The sequence below is a fragment of the Dicentrarchus labrax genome, unplaced genomic scaffold (genome assembly GCF_905237075.1).
Source record: "Dicentrarchus labrax unplaced genomic scaffold, dlabrax2021, whole genome shotgun sequence".
Taxonomy (NCBI): Eukaryota; Metazoa; Chordata; class Actinopteri; family Moronidae; genus Dicentrarchus; species Dicentrarchus labrax.
Window position 1 is genome coordinate 9,821,643 of NW_026136722.1, and position 24,611 is coordinate 9,846,253.

At 42.0% G+C, this 24,611-nt stretch overlaps 3 protein-coding genes across 4 annotated transcripts; all 3 read right to left on the bottom strand.

The window, feature by feature from the left end:
* Positions 1-89: 89 nt before the first annotated feature.
* pycr1a (pyrroline-5-carboxylate reductase 1a) lies at positions 90-3,746 on the bottom strand. 2 transcript variants are annotated; one of them, XM_051388155.1, is made up of 8 exons: positions 3,644-3,746; positions 3,260-3,331; positions 3,061-3,131; positions 2,704-2,883; positions 1,867-2,088; positions 1,641-1,733; positions 796-959; positions 90-482 (listed from the first exon to the last, which is right to left on the bottom strand). In XM_051388155.1, exons 2-8 carry the CDS (start codon positions 3,324-3,326, stop codon positions 320-322), a joined length of 960 nt encoding a protein of 319 aa, XP_051244115.1. In that variant the 5' UTR covers positions 3,327-3,331; positions 3,644-3,746; the 3' UTR covers positions 90-319. The 2 variants fall into 2 exon arrangements, with proteins under 2 accessions (XP_051244115.1, XP_051244114.1); XM_051388154.1 differs by having other exon boundaries at positions 3,578-3,731.
* A 632-nt stretch (positions 3,747-4,378) lies between these two features.
* On the bottom strand, positions 4,379-7,205 carry LOC127356917 (myeloid-associated differentiation marker-like protein 2). The gene has a single exon (XM_051388996.1). It carries the CDS (start codon positions 6,311-6,313, stop codon positions 5,402-5,404), a length of 912 nt encoding a protein of 303 aa, XP_051244956.1. The 5' UTR covers positions 6,314-7,205; the 3' UTR covers positions 4,379-5,401.
* A 2,989-nt stretch (positions 7,206-10,194) lies between these two features.
* Positions 10,195-17,482, bottom strand: notum1a (notum, palmitoleoyl-protein carboxylesterase a). Its single transcript, XM_051388883.1, has 11 exons — positions 16,845-17,482; positions 14,051-14,103; positions 13,834-13,929; positions 13,406-13,466; positions 13,263-13,321; positions 13,059-13,161; positions 12,764-12,955; positions 12,574-12,671; positions 12,292-12,439; positions 12,150-12,197; positions 10,195-12,052 (listed from the first exon to the last, which is right to left on the bottom strand). The coding sequence occupies exons 1-11, from the start codon at positions 17,171-17,173 to the stop codon at positions 11,749-11,751; spliced, it is 1,491 nt and encodes a 496-aa protein (XP_051244843.1). The 5' UTR covers positions 17,174-17,482; the 3' UTR covers positions 10,195-11,748.
* Between the last annotated feature and the right edge of the window lie 7,129 nt (positions 17,483-24,611).

Consider the following 24,611-nt stretch of genomic DNA (forward strand, 5'->3'; position numbering starts at 1 on the left):
TTCTATACAACTAACTGACTGGAAGTGATAACACAGGAGTCAAACCTTAAATAGGGAGACAACCAATTAGACAAATAAAACATTAAGTCTCACAAAGGAATTACATTTTATTGCAAAAAATATATATTGCTCACAGTTTACACAGTATCATTACAACTTTTTTTCTCCCCCCTGAGAAAGTAATCCACTAGATTAGTTTATGTTTCAACACCGATCCGCCAGTAGTAATGGTTTATTTACAGCATGTACTGCATCTTCACTAATGGGACAGGTTATCGTTAAAATGTGCTGTTTGCAAGAGTTACAAAAATAAAAATGATCACTTCTTTTTAGTCCTTGGGCTGCTGAACATACTGATCCCACGAGGTTTGACTCCAACACCCTCTGCAGTCACTCCTGGCTGCTGCAACACTTTGTCCAGAGTTGTCTTCTTTATGGCAGCTGGGGAGATTTTCTCTTGGTCGGCCAAAAATTGAAGTTCCCTTTTTAGTGAAGGACAGGAACATAGAGACATTTACAACATAAAATTAAAAAAAATACACATATTTAGCACAACATAACCTCCTAATAATCGTATCGTTGGTTGATTAGCAACCAGAGAAGGACAAAACTCTCATTGTAACTATCATTTGCATATAGCTCCATCTACTGTCCAAGTTATAAATCTCAAAATATATATATCACTCTTTGGTCCATTGAGTATGACAATTAACTTAAAAGCATTTCTTGTGTATCCAAATGACAGGATTTATGATTTGTTAGTTTGTTTGTCAAACACTTTTCTTAACAACTCACCTAGTCCTAACACAGGAGGCTTCCACGGCGTTGATCAGGAGGCTGCGAAAGCCGCCGCTCTCCATGACATGCAGGGCGTGGATGGTGGCACCCCCTGGTGAACACACATTGTCCTTGAGCTGCCCAGGGTGTTGTTCTGAGTCTAGCAGCATTCGAGCAGCCCCCTTTAAAGAAACACAAATGGAGATTCATGTAAGACTACCACAGAATTGACTAGATCATTATGCAACTTGTACCTTTTATCGAGATTGTGTATATTCAGTGTCTAGAACCAACCAAGACAGATTGCAGCTCACACCTGGCAAACTTCTATCTGGATTTATAGATTTTTTACAAGGACAGCAAGGACAGCACTGTTTATATTTTCCTGTGACAGTGTTATAATGGGCAAAGATAAAGCAGATAAGACTGATTTAAAAAACCCAACACAGTAAAGCCTGAAAACCTTCATTGACATGGGAATGTGAACGGGCTCTGAGGTGTTTCTGAGAAACTACAGTGGCTGCAAAACTTGCAAACAACGTAAAAGGCCCTGTTGTATCTACAGCCAGTGTTTGGTATGTTCATTCTGGGCTACTGTAGAAACATGGCGGTTCAACATAGAGGAGGCCACGGAAGGCGACCAGCAGCATCTGTTGATAAAAATGGCTCATTCACCGTAAACACAACAATTCCTATATTCAGGTGATTTTACACTAATTAAAACATAAATATTACATACCGTTTCCACTTCATGCCAATAGTTGCTCTTAAATGTCGCACACTGGATATATAACGCCACAAGACAACCAAGAAAGCACATGCTTGCAACACATAAATCTGTTAAAAAAATAAAAAGGTATTACCAGCAGGGCCTGGGCTCCGAGGCGTACAGCCAGTCTCCTGGGCAGGCCCATTTTTACTCCACCATCAGCGAGAGCATCTACAGCTGTAAACGCCTGCAAGGCCACAGTCATACTTGTTAGGATGATGAAATGAGGGACAACAATTCAAAAGACACATTTTTTTCACCATTGCTACAAGTAAGGCAAAACTGTGAAACAAAATCAACTTTATATATAAAAGACTCACGTAAGCCGGGCCGCTGCCGCTGAGGCCAGTGACAGCATCAATCAGGTCCTCTTCCACCTCTGTGCAGTATCCTACACTGGCCATCAGCTGCTCCAGTAGCTTTCCGTCCTCCACTTCTGCATGGGTGCCTGTGGCGTACACAGTGGCCCCCTCGCGCACCACCACTGGAGTGTTGGTCATGCAACGCATTACCTTTGGAGCAGTGCGATACTGGCGCAGCTTCTGTAAGGAATAACAATGTACTGAATGAACTGTCCTGAAATAAAAGAAAGTTAGAAAGGATACTTTATAGATTTTAACTTTAATAACACAGATCAAAGTTTTGTAGATTAGCTTTCATTTGCTTTTGTCTGACACTTATTATAATATTTTTTAAGACAACATATCTTAACCTTAAATGGAAATGAAAGGGTGTTTTCAAGTCCAAGCTGCTACCCAGTGTCATGTTACAACATGTGACTGTTTTGCCTAAGGGTCTGCTGAGATCAGAGCACAGAAATACAGTGAGAGCCTCGTGTTGAAATGAATAAAGCCAGAATTTCATATGCTTTAGCCATTATCTAGAGACATGATTGATGATTAACATGTCATATAAAACTAAAAGCAATCTGGGATTTGCCTATCATTAAACTGTGCAATATTATAGTGTAAATAATCAAGGTAGCATTAAACTGAAGTGTTTCTTAGTGTTATTTGACTTTTGTAGAAACCAAACAATGACTCCATCTACCTACTGGACATCACATTCACATTACTGGTGCTTTTAATGTGCTTTATATACCTGAGGTCCTACCCAAGATATTGTAAGCACTGAGAGAAAACAATCCTATGACTTGCCTTCTCTATAGAGCTGATGGTGACACCTGCAGCACAAGACACAATGAGGTGACGATCTTCAATATTTGGTCCAATCTCATCCAGTACAAAAGGGATGATGTGTGGCTTCACAGCCAGGAAGAGAACATCACTTTTGTCCACTGTCTCTTTGTTGCTGGTGGTGAAATTGACCCCCAATTTCTGTACAGATGACAGATTTTTTTTTAGCACTTTCACTGGGCAGGAGTACATAGGAATTTGTTACATTCAACCAAAGCAATGTTATGTACCCAGAAAACCCACAAACCAAAAAAAAAAAAAAGTATTCAGAATTAAACAGATGGAATAAAGCATTGATATCCCTAATTGTCTACCCACCCGCAGTCCCTGTACGGTGGGGAGATCTGTGTCTGGGGAGCTGGCTGTGATTCTGTGGGTGGCAATCACGCCTTAAAAAGGGGAAAAATGCCCAGAAATAAGTTCAGTGTCTGATTGCAATCAACATACATCAACAACACAAGTCGAATCTGAATTATACATACATACATACATGGTAGAAGTATGATTCAAAACTCACCTGCAGCTGTGAAGCCTCTCACCAGAGCGTGGGCCAGCTGGCCTGCTCCTATGAAACCCACACTCATTCTACCTGCGTGTGCACAGAGTTGAAAACATTAAACTTTAGCAGGGATGGATCCATCTTACCCTCAGCAAAGACAAATTATTTTTTTTAAAGTCTAAACAACTGCTGCTCTGGCTTTTAGCCTCTTTACAACTCTGGGCATTTGCTGTAGTAGTAAACAAACTCTTCCTTGTTTAGCGAAGACGACGTTTCTGGCAGCAGCCGCCGCCATATTGATGTAAAGTAACAAATACTCGCAGAGAAAAGACTTACGAATAAGCTGTAGAGCCCCTGAGCTGACCGAGTGACCTATTACATAAACAACTTAAAAGAAAACACCTGAAATTACAGCACTGTCAACGTGGCCCAGCTGTCTCGCGCTCTGCTGTACCTGTGGAGGGACATTTGACTGACAGGCGAGAAAGCCAACGAGCTCGCAGGTTTGGACAATACGCGAGACGTTTGACCAATCGCAGTGGGTTGGGGGCGTTTCCTGTAAATCCATGAAGCCAGTTGAGTCAGGTTGCGCCGTGGGGGCAGAAAAGTTGGTCAGGGTACCGGTGCTATACTATCATCTGCTGGCGAAAAGCTTGAAAGGCATGGTAGAGACTTTATTTTGTTATCCTGACCCAGAAAGCCAACTTGTAGCCTAGTTAACAGCCTGAAGAAAGTAATACATTTTGGGGTTTATTTTCTTTAGTGCCTCAATTGAGCCACATTTCATATTAGTTTATCTTAATACACTATTATTGGTAGGTAGGCCTACTTTCAGCTTCTAAACCTTTTCCTCTGATTTATGATTGTAAAGGCAAGCTTTGGTATAGAAGCACCAAAATCTGGGGGAAAAAAGGCCTTCCTTTGCTACAGATGTTACATGATTTTATATCAATTGTTGAAATATCATGCTAATTTTACTGTTCATCAAATATAGGCTTCTCATCTTTAGCAATCAACACAACTGTACCAATATCAATTTTTCCTTTTCAAGTTCTATATCTTCTGAAAAGTAGAGAGAAGAAAAAAGTAAAGGTTCACATATCAAAGGATACAGACAAAAAGATCAAAAAGACCAACACAACATTTGATATTTTATTAAACAGGGAATACATCAGAAATCATAGCAAAAGAAGAAATATTACACTACAGGTTTGTGCTTATCCCAAGTAATCAGTTTAATACTGTTTAATACTGTTTTTGCCTTCAAAAATGTATGTATCAGATACATTTAACATTCAATGGATAACAGGAAAGCCTAAGAAACTTCATCATTTGGCATTATGAGTACAAGGCTACAACAAAATGGCTTGAGAGCCAAAAACCACTTTACTTGTGTAGGGAAGGATGTATTGTAGTTTAATGTAGCCTATGTGTTGGTTCAAACTCATATTGTCATCTTTGTCTTCCTGGAAAGAAGACCACAATGAAAGTAAGTGTGTTTTTTTAAAAACTTTTTTAATATTATCATTGACATTTTCAATGAATATGTATTTGTTTGACGTGGAAGGCTATTTTGTGATGTCAAAAAAATCCAATCCAAACAAATCAAAAGCTATGCTCAGTGCATACTGTAGACCTAACATATGCTATGCATCTCTATGAGATATATTTTAATCGTCATTCATAGTGTTTAAATACATTTTAACACATACATTAATACTTAAATAAATGGTTGAGTGTCTGTAAGTCTGACTTACATAACCCTGTTCTGATATTCCAAACATTATCCCGCACTCCTATAGCTCCATCCTGAATGTGACCACCAAAGGATTCTGTATTTGGTGTTTCCCAGGGTCTTCTGTGGACAAAGTTGCTGAGATCAGCTCATCAGCGCACCTGGCAGGCTGTCCCTGGTAGGTCACTGCAGAACTGGAGAAAGGCCTTTAAGTTTGTAGCAATACTGACAGTTTTGTGGCCTACAGGCTCAATTCTACACAAATACTGATAATAAAAGAACGTCATACATGCATACAACACCATGAATTTATGTATCCAAAGGTATGAGTCCTTCACAGGCACAAGGCTGTGGAGAGCATGTGGCCTCAAAATTTCTTTATTTGTCTTTGAGGCTAAAAAGTCTTGAGATGGGAAAGGATTTTTTTAGACAGCAGAGCTAGAGACGAAGCGGATCCTCTGGGAGTAAACAAGATCAACAAAATACAGGATCATGTTGACGTTGGTGAACACTGCCACCACCAGCTTACTCTCCCAAGGACAGTCTCCACGTAGGCAGTCCTCAGGACGAGTAGTGGTACCATATTTTTTGTCAAAGCTAAAGATGGGCCAGATCAGTGCAGTGCTGAGGTAGAGGACCACAGCGAAGAAGGTGTAGACAACCACAAACCGGTCAAAGGGGAACCGCAGGGCCGAGGTCCTGCCAGAAACTGTCAGTATAACCACTATGACCGTTACGGAGAAGCAAAGGCTGTACACCACCACACAGTACTGGGTGGCAATGTAGAGGTTGTACTCACTGTCATTGGCCAGGGCCCCGAAAATAATACAGGCCACAAAACCCTGGACCACCTTGAGTAGGCCAGACACAGTGGCCATGTAACCCACCACAGCACCTGGTTTGGCCCGAGTAAGGAACACCTCAGCACCGTATGGGAAGCAGCAGACACTGGAGCATACAGTCACAGCAATGCGGTACATTTGGACTTCACAACCCTCATCAGGACAATCTGTTTGGAGGAAGTAAACTGGGTAGACCACAGAGGCAGTGATGTACATGAGCGTTGCCAGCATGGCAAAGGCCACAGTGAAGTTATCCCAGGATATGGGCATGCATGTGTGGAGTCGCGTAATGTCCAACGTGAACACAAGCAGTGTGACGGCAAAGCAGAAGCACCACACAAACATGCAGAAGGTTCCATAGGTGGCGCTGTAGCCCGCGCTGTGGGACACAAGGGCCATTATGGTGCAACCGAGTAGCAGCTGGCACATTCGGGCTGCACCTAAAGGTGACAGCACAGCTTCTTTGTTGAGGTAGTGTCCTCCATTAGAATCCATGGTTTGTGTCGTCCCCGCAGAAGCAGCTGCTCCTGTCCTCACTTTTGATGTCCTTGCGGCCCAAGTCGCAGACCTCACCCTTTCCTTGGTTGCCTTTTATAGATGGTCCTTAATTACAAATGTCTGTAATTTTTCCCTGAGCTTGCTTTGTAATTACAGTGGTGTGCTTGAGTTACATTTAGGCACTGTTGTGTAGAACTTTTACAGTAGCTTGTAATAGGAAAGGATGTTTATTAAGACCTTGAAATAAGATATATTTTTTAATGGGTAGTTTTTTTGTTTTTTTTAAGTAATGTTTCTACTTAGCTGCTATAGTCTATACATTTTGCATATAGAGACTCATTTCTGTAAATCATACACCACTGGTATCAGTCCTTTCGTAGCGTTTTTTTTGTTTTTGTTTTAGAGATTAAGAATTTGATCCTGGTCTTACTCAAAGCTGTGGTGTATGTCCTCCAAAATCTTGGTTTTCCTTTGCTTTCTCGCTTCAGTCACCAAGTTGTCCAGTGTATCAAAAGTTCAGTGAAGTGCGTTCCTCATTTCCAGGGATCAATCTTCCAACAATAGCCTCAAGTGCCGAACAGGTGGACCGGTTTGTTTTCCTGTCAGTCAAGTTCCATTACTCAGTATCTCGGTCCTTATAATTTCTTCACTGTAGGCCCGTAACTGCCTGTTAAAATCACTCAAAATGTTGGCTCTGTGTCTTCCTCTTTGTCTTGCTGTTTCTGTCTCCTGTTGCCTCTTGGATTTGGTCTCCCACTCTTTCTTACTCACACAAACACACACCCTCTCTCTTCTGTATGTCCCGTATGTGTGTGTGTGTGTGTGTGTGTGTGTGTGTGTGTGTGTGTGTGTGTGTGTGTGTGTGTGTGTGTCAGTGTGCACTCGGTGGATTGCTAGGGTGGCTGTTTAACTGAAAGTTTGTGCCGAGCCCAGGGTTACAGGCCTTGCCAGCTCTATAAATAGGGGGTCTATATTCCACAGTGGGGTGGGAGGCTACATGTGGCAAGCAGTATGGGAGTCGTATTTCCAGGGAGCACCCAGAGAGGCTGAGTCAGAGCTCCCTGAGTAAGAAACTGGCATTTATATGCAGTGTAATGACAGGGAGAGAGGCTAAGACTCCCATTAGAGACAGAAATTACATACAGGTCCAGAGGGATGATTATGCATCAGTGATGACAGATTCAAGCAATGCATGTCGGAGGGAAGTGGAAATGGATTAGTAGTTACTTAAAATACTTTAACCTGTGATATTAGTATGCTGTGATTTTTGATTTACAGTGTGCAAGGTGAGTCTTAGAGAAAACCACCAACTAAAATAGTTTTTGAAATTGTTTGTGGTATCAGATTGTATACAGCTGGTCAACCGTTTTTTAAACCCTCCATATAGGAATGTTTTTGTACAGGAATGTTTTTGTACAGTCCCATGCAATGAATTTTAGGAATATGGGATGGTGAAAATCATATACAATTAAGGTAGGTATAAGTGAAATTTAGTGGAAATATCTTAGATCACTGTTGATTGTGTTCCCTAATTAGATTAATCAGGTTATTGGTCTTTTAAATAAGGATGAAATCAGGCACTTTCTATATGCTTGACCATGGATTTTACACATCAAAATCACATGTGTTTGGTAGGAATACTGCACATGTTGACAAAAGTTATATAGCCTTTGGTGACTCCAGAAGGAGCTGTGCTGTTAAATTGCTTAAAAGTAATGGCATGTAGACATTCATGCTGGTGTAGTTTATGAAGTGATTTATAGGTTTTTGTTAACAGTACTTGGATGCATAAATTATTTGGGATTACATTTTACACAGTGGCCACAGCGGGAAAAGGATGTAGGGAGCCAATGGGTGTTTTTCCAGAATGAATCTGTCTCTTTCTGATTGCAAGAACCTTTGACCGTGATCAAAGGAGGCACAGAGCTGATATTATTTAGAGATGGATCATGTTTGTGGAAATTCCAGTGTTTGAGGTTAATGTCTTTGACCCTGACTGCTAGAGGAGGATATTCTGTGGAGAAAGTGATCAGTGAGGAAGTAGTTGTTGTTTTTTAACAGGGATTCCCTATCCCAGTGGTTCCCAACCTTTCTCTTTAAGGGGACCCCTTTTCTATCATTAAGTAAACTGACAACCACTGACTAAGTGACATATTTTATGGATATTTTTCATATTATATTCAATGCATAACAATAACAGTACAGAACAACTGTTAAACTGAACAATTTAACCAAACAGTGAATACAATAACTGCATGAAATCTGTGTAAAATAAGCAGTTTGGATGAATTTTAAGCAGATTATTTCCATCAGAGATGAGTTTTCCTTATATTTTTAGGAACTTCATTATGTATTCTTTTAGCTTATGCTCAGGTCTCTACTGTGCCCTTATCCTGTGAGATTTTTTTCAAGTTTATAAATTCTATAATAATCTAAACATTAGAAATCACAGAAATGAATTAAGTGTTTAGACAGAGGCATACTATGTTTACTTACACCCCTTAAAATCAAGAAGGCCTTATGACCATTTGTGAAGCTTTGGCGACCTCTAGTGGCAGTCACAACCCAGGTTGGGAACCAGTGCCCTTTCTGTATGTAAGGTCCTCTGATAGGCTGAAGAGATATGCGTGCAGCTTTAGCCAATTGATTGACTGATTACTCTCTGCTTCAATAGTACTGTTCTTTTCCTTGTCAAGTCTTTCGTCTACAAAGTGAATGAAAGTTTTGTGCTGTTCCACGGTGAAAGAAAGATAGTTAGTTGTAAAATTTATATATTTTATTAAATCAGTCAACTTTCCTCTATTACCATTCCATATGACCACCTCCATATGATCATCATTGTGTCTTTTTCAAAAAGCAGTCTTGAACAAAAGTTTCAACAAGAACATCTAGACTTTGGGTAATGCTTTAGCCCCATCATTGCTTGTCTTGCTATGAGTCTTTGTGAGGAGATATTCATTCATAACCAACTCCAAAAACACATTTTTGTCCAAAATTGCTTTGTGAAAAAGATATATAGATGATATTGTGGTCATATGGCGATGGTCATACCATACACCACTGTGTTTGGCGCATTAAAGTGACCCAAACTAAGCATGTGGCACACTTAGATTTGCAACAAAATCAGAGGTTGTCATAGGAGCCTAAAGACGGCCGTGGCTCAGCAGGTAAAGCAGATCGTGTAATCGCCGGGTTGGTGGCTCGATCTCTGGCTCCTCCTGACCACATGTCAAAATGTCCTCGAGCAATAACTGAAGCCTGACTGTTCCTGATGGTTAGGCCAGTGCCTTGTATGGATGTGTGAGTGTATGTGTGAATAGGTGATTGAAGGGCAAATGGTAAAGCGCATTGGATAAATGACTGCAGTCCATTCATCATAAAGACAGTGAGTGCACGGCTGAATAAGGGTCACAGTGTAAGAAAGTGAACATTTAAACTGTACAGAGAAGATTATGAATGCAGGGCAGACAGATGATAATGGCTACCACTCGCATCTGAACTTGCTTTAGCTATTGAATGTAAGTTAACTATGGGTCATTTTCAATAAAATAAAAATGCAGTTTCTCAGTTCAATTTTCTCTGAAATAGCTTTTTATGATAGGAAATGGACCACAATTCTTGAGATTTAACAAAAGCTGCTAAAAGGCTATAAGCTGTCTGACTGTCAGTGTGTGTACAGAGCCTCATATCTATTATCAGATATGTCAAAATAGTGGCAGGCCGTGGTGGGAGCCAGAGGGAGCTGTTGACCTTACCTCCTGCTAAAGGTTGCTGCGCTGCGACTGTAAAATGGGAACGAGAATTGTGCAAACAAGTCTGATACCTATTCCACGATTATTACTATTAATAACAATAATAATAACAAGACTGTACAGCAATACCTTGTAGTATATGTAATGTGTCTTTTCTTTTAGGTCTGATACAAAGACATGCAATCAACACAAAAAGAAAAAAACAGCAATGTATTTACAATTTACAAAGAATCACTTCTCTGTGAAAATAGCACTTATAAATATGATTTACATAACAAAATAAATATGTAAATTACCAATATAGCTTGAGTTTTCTTCTGTTAAAAAATATGTTACAGAATAAAATTACAATTAGTAATACCTTTCCTTCTCTGGTGTGATGCAAAATAGAGGTCCTTTAAAACATCATTTATAAAGACATCATTACATACAAACATTGTCATTATATTAAAAAGTGATCTCTATTATGAAATATAAGAAGGGAGTTACAATAGTGAACATTTGAAAGAACCTATACAAAAACTCAAAAAAATATACAATACACGATATTTGTCTCCCTTTAAATGTTCATTGCATTGATCTGAGAATTGCTGAACTAATGAGGTGATTTAACATCAATGTGAACCCAATGTTCGGGTTTGTGATGATGTGGCCTGTGAGAAAGAGGTATAGACTAGATATAATGGCACTGTGGTGTATGTATAGATACTGATAGACCTTAAAAGGATTTCCAGGTCCACTTTAGGACCACAATCAGCTTCAGGAAACAATTAAACCAGGCATTATGGCATCTTCACAGCTTTCGAAACTGAGAATATGCCACTGCGTTGTCAGGAATGAGTTACCTCTACGGGGACCTTTTCTCTTAACCTGTGATAATCATAATAATGACAATATAAAATGTGTCTTTTGTTCTTTTTTACTGTTTCCTTCAATTCATTAGCAAGGAACATCTTTTGTCAGTTTGCAGCTCATTTCTGTAGCCTGACTATGTAAAGAGGGTGTTAACTGGTTTTATACCACAAGTTGATTAGAGGAGTATTGGTGTCACTTGTCTCTCTCTATTGTTCTCGCCATTATTTTAGAGATACAAAGTTTCCTTCCTGATCCAGTGCTTATCTCACCTTATTATGTCCCTGTTTCTGTCTTGATGTAGCTTTTTTTTGTGTGATGATATGTTGTTAGAACCAACTACAAAACAGAATTATGTCCTTATAAACTCTATAGTGACTACTTAACAAAGACATCATTCTTACGTCATTGTGGCTTCTTTTTTTTAAAACAATGACTAAATATAATCTATATGGAAGGACGAAAATAATATAAAAAAAAACAAAACATCAATGAGCATCCTTAAAACTGGATTTGTGATATTTTTTTTTCTTTTACAAAGCAAAAGATAATTTAAATGGAGAGTAGCAGAGAGTTGTGCCTTGTCGTGGTGTTGTGTTGCCCCTGTACTTGTCATCAGTTGTGAGGAAAAGGGATTGTGGGACAAATCTAAGCCCCTGTGTTTGACTGAGGCCTGGATTAAAGTAAACAGTATTTCAGAGGAGAGTCGACTATAGGTAGAATGGGTTGTGAAGGTGGATGGGTAGTTGGAGGTATCAGGCATGGGAGACCGGCCAGGGAGACCTGCCAGCCCTGCTCGGACTTAGCTTGTAGATACTGTGTGTCCCTTTAGCTGCCGCTGCTGAGCATGCCCAGTAGCTTGCTGGGGTCCATGCCCTGCTGCTTGGCCATCTTCTGCACATCAAAGCCCATGTGCATGAGGAACTGAATGACGTTCATCTCTTGTCCTGTGAACTGGTCTCGGATGGTGGGGCAGGTGGGGTTGCAGTGTGGCCACGGGCAGCTGTCGATCAGATGTACAGGGCAGCCTTTGGGTGGAGCCTTGTTGTTCCTGTTGTCATGGAGACTGCGGTCCCAGCAGTGCAGCGCTCGGGGCAAGGAAGTTCCTTTAACCTGCACGTCAATCCAGTAACTAGAACACAACACAAGAGGGCGCTGTGAGCTCACAAGTAAGAAAGCCTCAACCAGATTAGTGTCAAAATGATAAAGACTGGTTATACTGGACTCACTTTCTGGTGATAACTTCGTGTGATAGGCACGCTGGAGCGAACATAGCCCTGGAGGGGGGGGGAGAATTGATAAACAAATCTGAATCCATTCACTCATCCTACTTGGATTAACGTCCTTTATAATGCAGAGATTTGGCCTTACGGGACGTCCTTGAGTGTGTTCCTCAGCTCAATGCCCAGGTTCTCGATGTAGCGCCACTGGCCTTCCTGCACGGGCTGGCCTGTTAGCTGGATGTTGTCCACTGTCAACTGGGCCTCATCAAACAGCCACTGGACAACAAACACAGGGCCTGCACAGGGAGAATGGATGAACAAGATTAATATAGGATGATAGTATACTCAAACATGTACCACACAGAGGTTTTGGGCTTGCAAACACACTAACATTAGCATGTTTAGATACAGAATGAGACCCCAAACTCACTTTTTATTGATGGGAACACTCTATATCCAAAGAAACAGTTCCACTCCTCTCCTTCGTGGGCTTGCCTGCACCTCTCTGGTACCACTCCTCCCCAGTACCTGACGCAGCAGGTGAGAAGGACAGACATTAGCAACTTGATCATCTCGTCCCCTTACTAAAATACCATTAAGCCGCTCAGTGGCTCCCATACTTGATTCCTCTCTTGATGGTCTCAGTGGGGGCACAGCTGACAGCGTCCACGCAGTCCGTGCAGTGGTACTGCTTGTTGTCCAGGAACCAGCCAGAATCGGACAGGCCTCGCACTTGTATCCCAGTGTGCCCCAGTTCCTCCAGCAGCTCTGCCACATGGTCCACATTCAGGAGGACCCCAGTACCACCCGCGCTGCATGAAGAAATATGACATGAGTACTGTTCATACCCATACAGGGATACAAAGGAAATGTAGAATATTTTAAATTTGAAATCACAAGCAAACACGAACATACCTGCTTCCCGCTAATAGGAGAACTTTAGCGTTGTCCAGACCTTTGTTCAGCAGGTCCTTCACAACTTCTTGAATAATCAGTGAGCCCATGAAGGCATAGCCACCTGCACACAACACAAAGGGAGCAGATCTGTAGAATAACACTTTTCTTAAAACGGATTACTTGTCATTGTACTCTTGTTTTGATGATTCAGTCTTGTCTTACTCTGCTCTGTTTTGGCTGTCGCACCGCTCCACACATCACTGGAGCAGTACGGGATGAACCTGCGCAGCAAACATAAAGTTAAAGTTGCCAACTATGATTAAAAAATTGAGCTTCGATAAACATGCAAACATGAGTCAACTTACACCATGTTGGCATTCCACCAGTGAGGGTTTTCCTCAGGCAGCGGAGACAGGATCCCCGTGCCTGCAGAGACAGATCAACATGTATCATTAGCCATCCTGGCACTCCCAGACACATCCTCTTCTTCCTCATCATCATTACCACATGGATTACAGTTATTACACTCCAGTGAGAGAGGGAGGCGTCTCTGTTCCTACAGCAGTGGGCGCCAGGTAACCCTACACCACAGCTACATTATGACGGGGTGTTGGTTGCAATAACACTGCAGATGAACACAGATACATCCGATCCTTTTAATTACCGAGACATTACAGTGAGATATGTGTGCTTTTATCACCATGTTAGGAGGTCAGGATTTGCTACAGGCCCCAGCTGGAGCACGAGCGGTGCTTATTGGAGCACAGTGAACTATACAGTAGCTGAGGCTGACCTGTTTTAGTTTGGGGCCACTTGGAAGAGCTCATCAATCTTCTCATGGTCTCATATCGGCTGTCACAGTTCTCCTTGTTGAAGCAGTACCAGCCGCCTGGAAAGAGATCCACAAAAAATAGTGATAATTACTCACACAAATTGTCTAATATTATTCTTATTTTGAGCATGAAAGCAGAAACATGATGAAATTTGTTACATTAGTCCTTAATACCGACCCTCTAAGAATATCAACCACCGTCTGCTGCCTCGAGATTCTTTCAGATAGTACCTACAAGAGACCAAAGAATATGAAATCAGCACATCAGGAGCTTGAATGGCGTGCAAATATTAAAAAGAAGTTGTTGTTTTTATATACTGCCTGCATAACATGTGTAAACAACAGATAGATACAACCACATTCCACCTCTTTGATAATGTGTTCTTTCTTGAGAAAGATGAGATAATCACTGAAAGGCGATACCCTCACTGTTTCTACCACCAGTGACGGTATCCAAGCATGAAATATAAACAAACACAAAATCATCACTTTAATCTAAACAAGGATGTCCTGTTGCTGTGTTGATTCTTATCTTTCAAAGGTGACAAAAAAAACAGGTAAAATTAAATTCTGCCAACATAAATTCAGCGAGAACAATGAGGTTGTGTGCACAGTAACTGATATCGATCACACCGAGATAAACATCTCGTCCCCTATCCTGTTTGTACTGTAGATGCCAGTAGATGGTATTCGTGTTTGTTTAATGTACCATCATAGTCTCTTCACTCTGAGCTCATCATTCCTCAGCAGTGTCCTCACACACGACGTGGATCAAATCAAGGCTCAGGCCAAAGAGGAATGATATGATGGAATAACACAACAATATTTGGCCTGCGCTAATGTCAATACGTAGACATTCGACTGTCTGTCCCTCGAATATGTCCTGGACTAGGACTGAAAAGAAGTGAATGCCCACTAGAATATAAGAGATATGTGCTGTATGTTGTAAGCCCAGAAGAGGGCAATGCTATCATGATTCTCCCATGTTGCAGAACGCACTCATGTCTGATGCATCACCAAACCTTTTTTCAACAGGGTTTTTATTTAATAGCAAAACAAAATCACATGCGAGGCCAGTTAAAAAAATTCTTGTTTGTAAAGTACCTTTAGCCATAGAAGCAAGATGTGCTTCTGTGACGTTGTGTGTGTTTTTTTTTTTTTAATTCAATCAGTATCCACCCGACTTTACCAGTGACTAAACTCAAGAGGATTGCCAAAAACATTTCAGTGACTTTAAAGAAAACAGACTTGGCTGAAGCTCTGAGCTGTTCGCTCAGACACTGAATCACACTTTGGCTGCAGTTAATGTCTTGTGCTATTATTGTGAGCCACAGTCAATGATGTAGGCTGAGGACAGAGCACTCTACTTACTACTTCCAAACAACAAAGTGAAGGCGGGCTTGGCGAGCTGATGAAGCCAAAAGGCGCTCTAACAAGTGCAGCTCCAGAAGATGAATCACACCACCACCTTCCTGTCTATTGTGAATGATTTTATTCTTGTTGCATCCTTGTTTATCTGTAACTGTAACAACGCCTCTCTTGTAACACTGTTACACTGTTAGGAGCTGATGGATTAGCATCTCAACTGACAACACCCACAGTAGTGAATGAAGCGGCCATCTGCCAGTAACTGTCTCCTGCTCTCGTCCTCATGCTGCGTCTCTTAAGAGCTTTACATCTCTCGCTCCCACTTTGGGGTTTAACAGGAATTAGACAGGATAGTAAATCCATTAAGAGACATGTATAGCATTTCAGTCAAGTCTGACTGTGTACGCACAATGGGAGACAGTCACCAAAGCCTCCAGATATGGTACAGATAACAGTAACAGTAAAGCATTTATATAATACTGAAAACGGCAAATAATAATGACTACACTACATGATGATGATTGAACAGTGCTTTTCAATGTGGCTACAGAGAAATAGGAGCATGCAATCTTCTTTCATTGTGGCACAATTTGTATATTTGTGTTCTTGTGTTGCAGATATAATATGTTTGAGACACAAGCAAAGACACTTAGAGACAAGAACCGTGTAAATACATGTATGAATATTAAAAAGGACACCTGCTATAACTCAATTATCAGTATTATTTGTATAAGAATCAGTTTAACCTACATGACACAATTTGACTCCCTGCAACCAAATAGAATACAAATATCCAGAGACACTGTACCTTGTTTATGTATTGATAAACAACAGGAGATGCAGTGGATCTGGCTGTTAGTGCTTTTAGTTCCATGGCTTATCCCGCTCAAGCAAAGAAATCATGCAGGCTTCCTTACTGCCAAATGGATTCCTGCTTAACAGGACTACTTTACAGTAGCCAAGTTGGAGAAAACATACTGTTAAATGGCTGTAAAATCACAATTCAACAGTATGCGCACTGCAATCATCAGACAGAGAGAGATGGGCGGGTGTCTGAAAACTTAAACCTAAACTTTCTGCAGAGCAAATCCTGCATTCTAATTTGAAGCAAAGGAAATGAAGCATAGGCCATGTGGCTATCCGCAAATTTCACGCTTCGCTGACGCAAAGCAGCTGTCTATCTTATCCAGACTGAACCTCATTCTGTCCCAGAACATTACTTTCTTACGAAAACGTCCGCGTTGATTTTTTTATTTTTTAAGTTTCTATATTTTCATTTTTTATTTTTGTTGTCAGCATGTGAATATTTTAGAGATTGAACCCTAATTTTGAACATTTGCAAAAAAAAAAACAAAACAAAACAAAAAACTTGTTTTTTTTGCGCCCACTCTCCGTTGAGACGAGCGTTGCTGTCCTCAGGCCAGAGACATGTGGGTTACTTCGGGTAGCAAGATGACCAGCAGGGACGGGGTGCGCCCCTGCTGAAGCTACAACACCAGCTCCAGGGTGCACCGCTGCACGGCCGACAATGCTCTGACCTGTCGGCGATCCAATCACATCCTCATTTATCACATTGTGCGTGTGCGTTCTCGGTTGGTACATACCCCGCCGGACTTCCGTCGTTGCAGGTGACTGACGTATTCTCCAAAAAGTTCAGCTTCATGTCGTAGTCGAGCTTCTGCGCCGAGCACGGGTAGAGGGACTGCGCAAGGTTCTTCACTTGTGTCATGAAGTTATCCATGTTCTCCTCCACGGCGGTGAAATCCAGAGGGAAGCTCTCCGTGGTGTCACCCCGGTCCGCCCGGTATGTGGGAGGAGGTGGTGAGCGTCGTGGTTGCGGGTTGCGGCCACCCCGGAACCTCCGTGCGCAAAGAGCCCCGGACTGCATCAGCACCAGCAGCAGCACTGATGAAACCATTCTGATCGCTGTCATCTTTCAGCCCCGGCGTTAGATGTCCTTCCTCCAAATGCAACGTCTCGTCAGGGGAACACAAAAAGTTTACTGATGGAGCAGAAAAAGGGTCGACAATTACGCACGGTTTAAAAAAAAAAGAAGATGCCACAACACTCTCATCCGCTCCCAGAAACGCACAAATTGAATATAAACTAAAGGTTTTTTTTTAAAAAAAGTCCTTTTAGATAAATCACAGTCATCCACTCAATTCTCTGGATGTATTTCAAACTTCCAAAGAATGCGCCTACAACAGTTTTTGCCAATCTATCTGCTGCAACTCACCAAGCGCACAAGCCTCAATGACAACACTGGTGCCATGCTCTTGTATTTTATTCAAACTTTCCCCCCTTGTGTGTCCGTCCAGCCAATCGCAAGAGCGGGGCAGGACTCAGGGCATGATCAAGCGTGGCAGACTACCCCCCTTTTTTAATTTATAGAGGGAAAAAATGTCCATGCGTTGGTTCTTTTGATCCGCGAAGTTTTATTTGATGTGGTGGCTTTTATTGGCCTTGAAATGCCCATTTCCCATTCCACCACAAATTTATGAAGTGAGAATACGCATCTTGTTACACACTTGCCTGAAAATCAAGTGGGGAAAAAAACAAAACATGGTCAAAACTTGTGCACAGCTCCAACAATATTTGGCCAGGAGGAGCAATTTCTCAAGATACTTGAGACTCAAGAGAAATGTATTTATTATTTATATTATTATTATTATTATTATTATTATTATTATTATTATTATTATTTGTCCACTTATTTTTAAGGCAGAGGTTTTTCTTTTACAGTATCATCCTCCACTCCTAAAAAAACCCCACACATACCTCTTCTAAAGAATCCCTTTCACTTCTGTTGAGTTTCTCATGTTTTCTTAAGGTTTAGAAAAAGGGGACTTGGACACTTGTTGTTTTTTTTTAATCCAGACAGGGCCTCCAAAGATCAAAGCAACCATCACTCTTTCTCCCTCCCCCCCCCTTTCGTCTGGCCTCCTCCCTCCCTCCTTCAGTCTCTTCCAAACTTTCCTGGTCTACTGTATATTTTAAGTCGAGCAGAGAATCCTGACGGGGAGCCAACTTTTTAACACAGGAATGCCTCGTTACGGTTGAGGTGGGCTTCCCCTGAACAACCTCTCATTTTGAGGACACATTTAAGTTAAAGTGCAGCCTGCAGACCCAACGTGATTAATCATCAAGGTAACACTTCATGGTGGTGTTTTGGTGACTTTTGTCTTTGATTGAGCTCATTCCTACCATGCTAAACTAACTGACATTGACAGTTTAGTTTCATGGGACTGAACATTTCAGGGGATGGCTGGCAATTTTGATACTACTAACTACTAATGCACTTTGCATTTCTACTTTTGTAATAGTCTACCTGTAGCCTAAATGTTTACTTGAAGCAACAAGCTCTTTAAGGGGACAGTGTGTGAGCAAAGGTACAGTTGCTGTAAAGCACAGACTCAGGTAGCCTATTGATATGGTCTTATTGATGCAGTATAAGCTTTGGCAGTAAGGTCGGAGTGCAAGGGCCTCATGTTCGGGCACTGAGAGCCGTATTTCTTTAGATATCAGAGGTAGTTGTGTCTGTCAGTTAGAATCATCAATTCATGATCAGTTTGATCAGTTTTCCCTCACTGAAGCATTTTTTAATGTTTGATTTCCTATGGGAATATTCATTTGTGTGTCAAAAAAGAAAAGACATTATTGTAAGCATGAGTCATGATATAATTCCTCCGCCAGAACAGAATTTTAGAAGATGCCCTAAACACAACATCATAACTTTAAAACTGCTTCACATCCTATCAGAAGAAGAGCCTCAAGTCTCCGTGCTTAATCACTGTGCCAAAAGGATGCCGAACTGTTCTGAGCCAGGTAAGATGGATATGAAGTCACCAGCCGGACTGATGGTATTCATTGAGGAACTTCAAACAGATGCTCATATAGATTAAAACATGTGGTAGGGCCCAAGAGGAGAGGCTCTGTCACAGATTGAGCCTAGTCACTTTGACCCATACCTCCCTGTTTTATCACACGTCATCCCCAAAAATGTAACCCTTAAATCACTCGCAGATGGACGCTGGCCTCTGACACACACACACACTACCATGAAGAGATGCCCCGGCGGTGTGTCGAAATGTCCTTTGACCCGAGCGAGTGAGAAGCGTGAGCTGCAGATGCTCGAACTTCGAGTGATCTGAATGTGTAGATTCAGAGAGCGAACAGGAGGGATTCTGTGTTAAATTTACAGTACGAGACAGAGCTAGAAACACTGGTTATCCTTGCTACTGTTCGGGCGTAGTGGTTTGTTCTCTACTGTGCACCTTGTTTGAACTCCACGTGCTAAGCCTTTCTGGCTTTCACTGGTAATTCTCTCTCTCTCTCTCTCTCTCTCTCTCTCTCTCTCTCTTCTCTCTCTCTCTCTCTCTTTCTTCTCTGCCTCCCATCGTCTGTGTGTAGTGTAGACACAAATTTAACCATGCAAGTCCGAATGGATTAATCCTAGATTTAGGTCATTTGAAAATGACCCAGCTGTTCTGATGGCAGTCTCTCAGAAGTGCCCCCGTAGCCCCCGTAGCCCCCACCCCAACTCCAGGCCTCCTGTGAAAGTCAAAGCCTGTCTTTCATCTCCGATCAGTTGCATGTGCCCTCATAGATCCACAGGTTTTACTGCTTAAGTCTGGGCTGGCAGCATTGATCATGTGACCGTTGCCTGCCTGGCGTTTAGACACATCATAGCTCTGCGAGTGCTCTCTGTCTGCGCAGCCTGCCAGTTCTGCTCACACATCCCCATCGTCCGTCTCCCCATGCCTGTTAGTTTTGATTTGCACATGCTGTTGTCGAGGGTCCATCCGTGATCATCAAATCCTGCTAGTTGGAACTGTTAGGTCAGGTTACATCAAAGAGATCAGGAGGGATCAGCCTCTTGAAAGGGACAGGCTCTGGCTCACATCATCAGAAACAGGTGGAGGTCCTCATTGGAAGAACAAAGGAGAGATCACCATCTATAAAACTTTTATATTTCATAGAAGAGTTTCTTTAAATCCCTTTAAATTGCCACCTTCTCCTACATGGAGTGGGCAAACTACACAACATTAGCATAAAACATATGATATCAGGTTTGAGATTGTGGGACTCGACCGCAGCAATAAATCCAGTGAAGGTCACAACAGCAAAGCCTGAGACTTAGTGGAATTATAGCCACAAAGTGTCTTAAGTGTGGAAATCTGCAAAAAGCCAGGACAAAAAGGAAAGTGGAAATGTATGGAATACACTTCAGGTGTTACAAATTAGTTGAAACGTTGTCGAAACCTTCAGAGGTTTTGTGTATATAAAAGTAATCTTCGGCTAACATTTCTGTGCTGCACCAGGCTTTGACATATTCTTTATTTCTTGTCATAGCTAGTTAAGGGTAGAATCGTGATATTGTACTTAAAAAAGACATTTAGTAGATATTATTCATACAAATATACCACCTCCATTAGTTTTATTAACAAGTTGATCCGACTGTAATGTTAGAGAGCTCTGACGTTTTAGGCCCCTTGTGAAAACGTCTCAAGCTTCAGCTTCTGTTCTGTGTCACCTTGAGACAAACCTCCGGAAGCAGGTCCCCTTAATTTCATGTTGAAACTATTGTTTAAAACCCAAAACAAACATGTACAGAGGGTTGTGGGTGTTAACACGCTGTGGAGTTCCTTTTATGTGCCCCCCACCACATGTTCCTGATATTACCCAGAGAATCAGTAAACAACCTTGATCCTGACTTAAGTCAAGAAGTGCCATCTAAGATGTGGATGTAAATGGGGAGTAAGAGAGAGTAAGAGAGGCAGGAGACATCTGTCGAGCAGGCTCTCATTTCGTAAGAGGAGGCCGTCTATTGGTTACAGATGATGCCCTGTTTGATAAAAATGAACTCTTTCAAGATAGGACAGCCTGTATTAGGGGTCTCTCTGGCACCAAGGGGTAATCAAATAGTTCAGCTGACAGGTCAGCTGTTTGTTGTCCATCTTTCATCTGAATGATGGTCACAAAATAGTTGCCGCGGCCTGTAAACAGTTCTGTCACGTCACTCATACTAGGCGAGATGGATGTTTGTGTCTGACAGGGTGAGGGGTACGTGCGAGTTTCGCGTGTTTGCCTGCATGTGTTGGCGTACGGGGAGGATGAATGAGGCGGACCCTGGCTCTCTTGGAGGTACCGGTGCGTGAGTGCGCGGCCTTCCTTCAAGAGTTTTCCATTCATGCCTAGTGCTTGAATCACCCTTTGCAATGCCCTCTGCCAGGTAGACAGAGGAGGGAGCAGAGACCAATTACCATTCAAAACCTGCTATTATTATCATCAGAGAGGCGGCAGCCCTCCTTCCCCTGCGCTTATTCTCATCTCCACAGAGACAGAAGGAGAATCGGGCTCTTTTGTCTCGGAAATGTTTATTTATGCCACAGATTTGCCAAAGGACATGGAAAAGCCCTTATTACAGGTCATGACAGTAGAGCCACAACACATTATTCATTTTCTGTCCTTTAACCTGGTAGTCTCTTTGGGGAAATTCTTTTGAAGTCCACACCCTGTAGTAAAACATGGTCATTATTCAATTATGTGAGAGCTGTATTTGAAACAGTTTCGAGGCTGTAGAACTTAAAGAATCTTCTTAGGAAAGGTTGAGAATTACCATTATTTTTATTTCTGGTTTTATAAAGAATACAAATATGAAGGAGAGAGAGTTGTTGTCACGCAACATAAATCTGATGTCGAGTTGAAAGTCTTGGTGCCAGTTTTTCAGACAGGGATTAAGACTTGTTTTAGACCGGAGATATACTTGCTTTTAACTACATGTTCGCTAACACATGATGGCTGACTTGTGTATCCCGCGTATCCGTTTGGACAGTTTTTTGTGTCCGTGACGCAAACGCATGGTTAGACAGCAAGTTTATCTCCGGCTTTAGACTGAAGACAGAATTCACTGGAAATATCCACTAAAAAGCACCATAGTCTTGGACCAGACTTAATCCCTGTCCGGGAAATCGGCCCATAATGTTGTGAGTACACGGTATGTGCTTCCATCCACTGAGCCACTGGGACACCATTAGTGCATGGTATGTGGCTCATTATTTTTGACACTCTCTTAACACCAAGCAGCCGTTTTCTTTTATCCTCTCAGCAAGAAGATGAGGCTACTGTAATCAAAGAAGACAATGATCAGTGCCAGCCTCTTGGCCTGGCCTGGTACCTGCTTTGATGTCATATTTTGGTGTATAGCGGGCTGTGGCCCATGCCAAAGAGCACCCATAGTCGCCAACTGTCTGACAGGCTGCCTTTCATCAGAATGACATCAGTCTGCTACTTGATTACTTTCCACAGGCTCTTCCAGGCCTGGGAATTTTCTCCCAGGAATCTGAAATCATCATCCCCGCCTTTACACCCTTAGTCTCAAAATAAAAGAAATGCACATTAGAGACACACATACGCTGGTGCGCTAACAGTAGACTAACTGTTAGTGCAGTGAGGTATTTGCCTTCAGATTTCGTCAGGCATCGTTCTGCAAGAGGCATTTCTGAGTTCAGTTTGCTTTTCTAGAAGATTCTTTAAAACAGCGTGCTTGGGGATGCTAGTGAAACCAGATGGAGCTCAATAAATATTAAGCAACACGGAGAGACAAAATGAAACATGGAAAATAAAAACAACTGTACACACTGCAATCTTTCAACTCAACATTTCCCCTCCCTTGATTTTCCCTCCATGGGGGAGAGAGCAGTGATAAATTACAAGGCAGAACCTGAAGTGTTTGCTTTTGGAGGAAACTGAGGAAACTGCTGTGTGAGGTGGATATTTATAACCAACTTCTCCTGTTGGCACCATTGCCACTCTGCCCAGCGCTGACTTTCACAGGACCGCCGTCTGTCTTCACCTGTAGGTCAGGAGCAGGCGGCCTGTCCTCCCCACATCATACAGACTCTCCTGTAGATGCCCTGAGGATCAAGAGGTGTCTGCGGGCCCCTGACCATCCTACAACTGGAAACTAAAGTTTAGGATTTTCAAAAGAAAAGAACATTTCAAAGGATTAGAGAGTGTTTGTTTATTCTCAGCAGAGAGGATGTAGAGAATGACTGCATATCTTCAAGAGGCTGAAGTGGGATAGACAGTACATAACTCATGTGGCTGCAAAGTCCACACTGCTCTTTGATGTATTCAGATGCATGCAGCACATATCCTCTTACAAACACCAGTGGGTATAATTATCATCGTGTGATCTAATTAGAAACACGGACTGAGATATATTGAAGTCAATTTAACCGAGGTGGAGTACTACTTCCTGCAAAGCCACCAAAGCCATTGAAACCTGGGTGTCTTCCCACAAAGACCTCCTCTTTGCTTATGAGGTCACTTGTGGTCGGCCGGTGGAAACATTTATTCAAAACAAGGTAACATATATGTTTGGGAATATACGGCACCCACTTCCCTTTCTCCTGTGGCAGGAAGAAGGTGGTCATTTGTGGGAAGAAGAAAGTGTTACTCAGGCTTTACTCACAAAGAATGCAAGACGAGCCGTCACCGGGACACATCATCTTGTTTTTGTGATGAGTAATGGGCAGATTGCTACCAGCACCTTTCGTTATGTCTATCTGGTTTTGATCTGTTAATAATTCACAACACCGGAATCAGAGGATGGGGGCTCCTTTTGGATTCTCCCTGAAAAAGAGTGGGGGAGGCAGTTATTGTGAATGATATATAGATTAATTATCAATCTGTGAGTAACTCCACATTTTTTCTCCTCATTGTCGGTCTATAAACCAAGAAAATGATAGATATAAATAAAGAAAAAGTATAACGAAATACTAGGCACTTCTACCATCAAGTGATATTCCTAAAGTGAGGACTACAAACACAATTAAGGGAAAAACATCAGGAGAATAAGATGAAACCCCATCAACATGATTGCCCTCACATCTGGAGGACAGGTGTAGGCCTAATTCTCATGTGTCAGAACTTTCTCCTTAATTTACTCGTTTAAGAGTCCACAAAAGTAAGAGTGAAACGGTTGTGTACCTCTGGATTTGATACGGGACAGGAGTCTTAGTCTTACGGAAACCAAAATGCATGGTTATCCCTCTAAAATGAAAGCACGGCGGGCAGGTAGGGGAGAGGACAACTGTAACGTGTCTGAAGCGTAACCTGTTCTCCGGCCCTCGCTTTGAAACCAGATGAAGATCGGCTGTGGCCCTGAAGTCATTACACCTTCAAAGGTAATTAACACATGGCTTTTGTTTGGGCCCGATGAGCCCCAGATTATGTAGGTACAGATGGTCAGGGGGGCGGACGACAGATACCAAGAGCAAGGTGTGCTTGGATGTGCTTTCATGTCAGCAGGAAGTGCTTGACCCCTGGCCCCATCCTGACCTCAAATCTAGGCTGTCAACGCCACT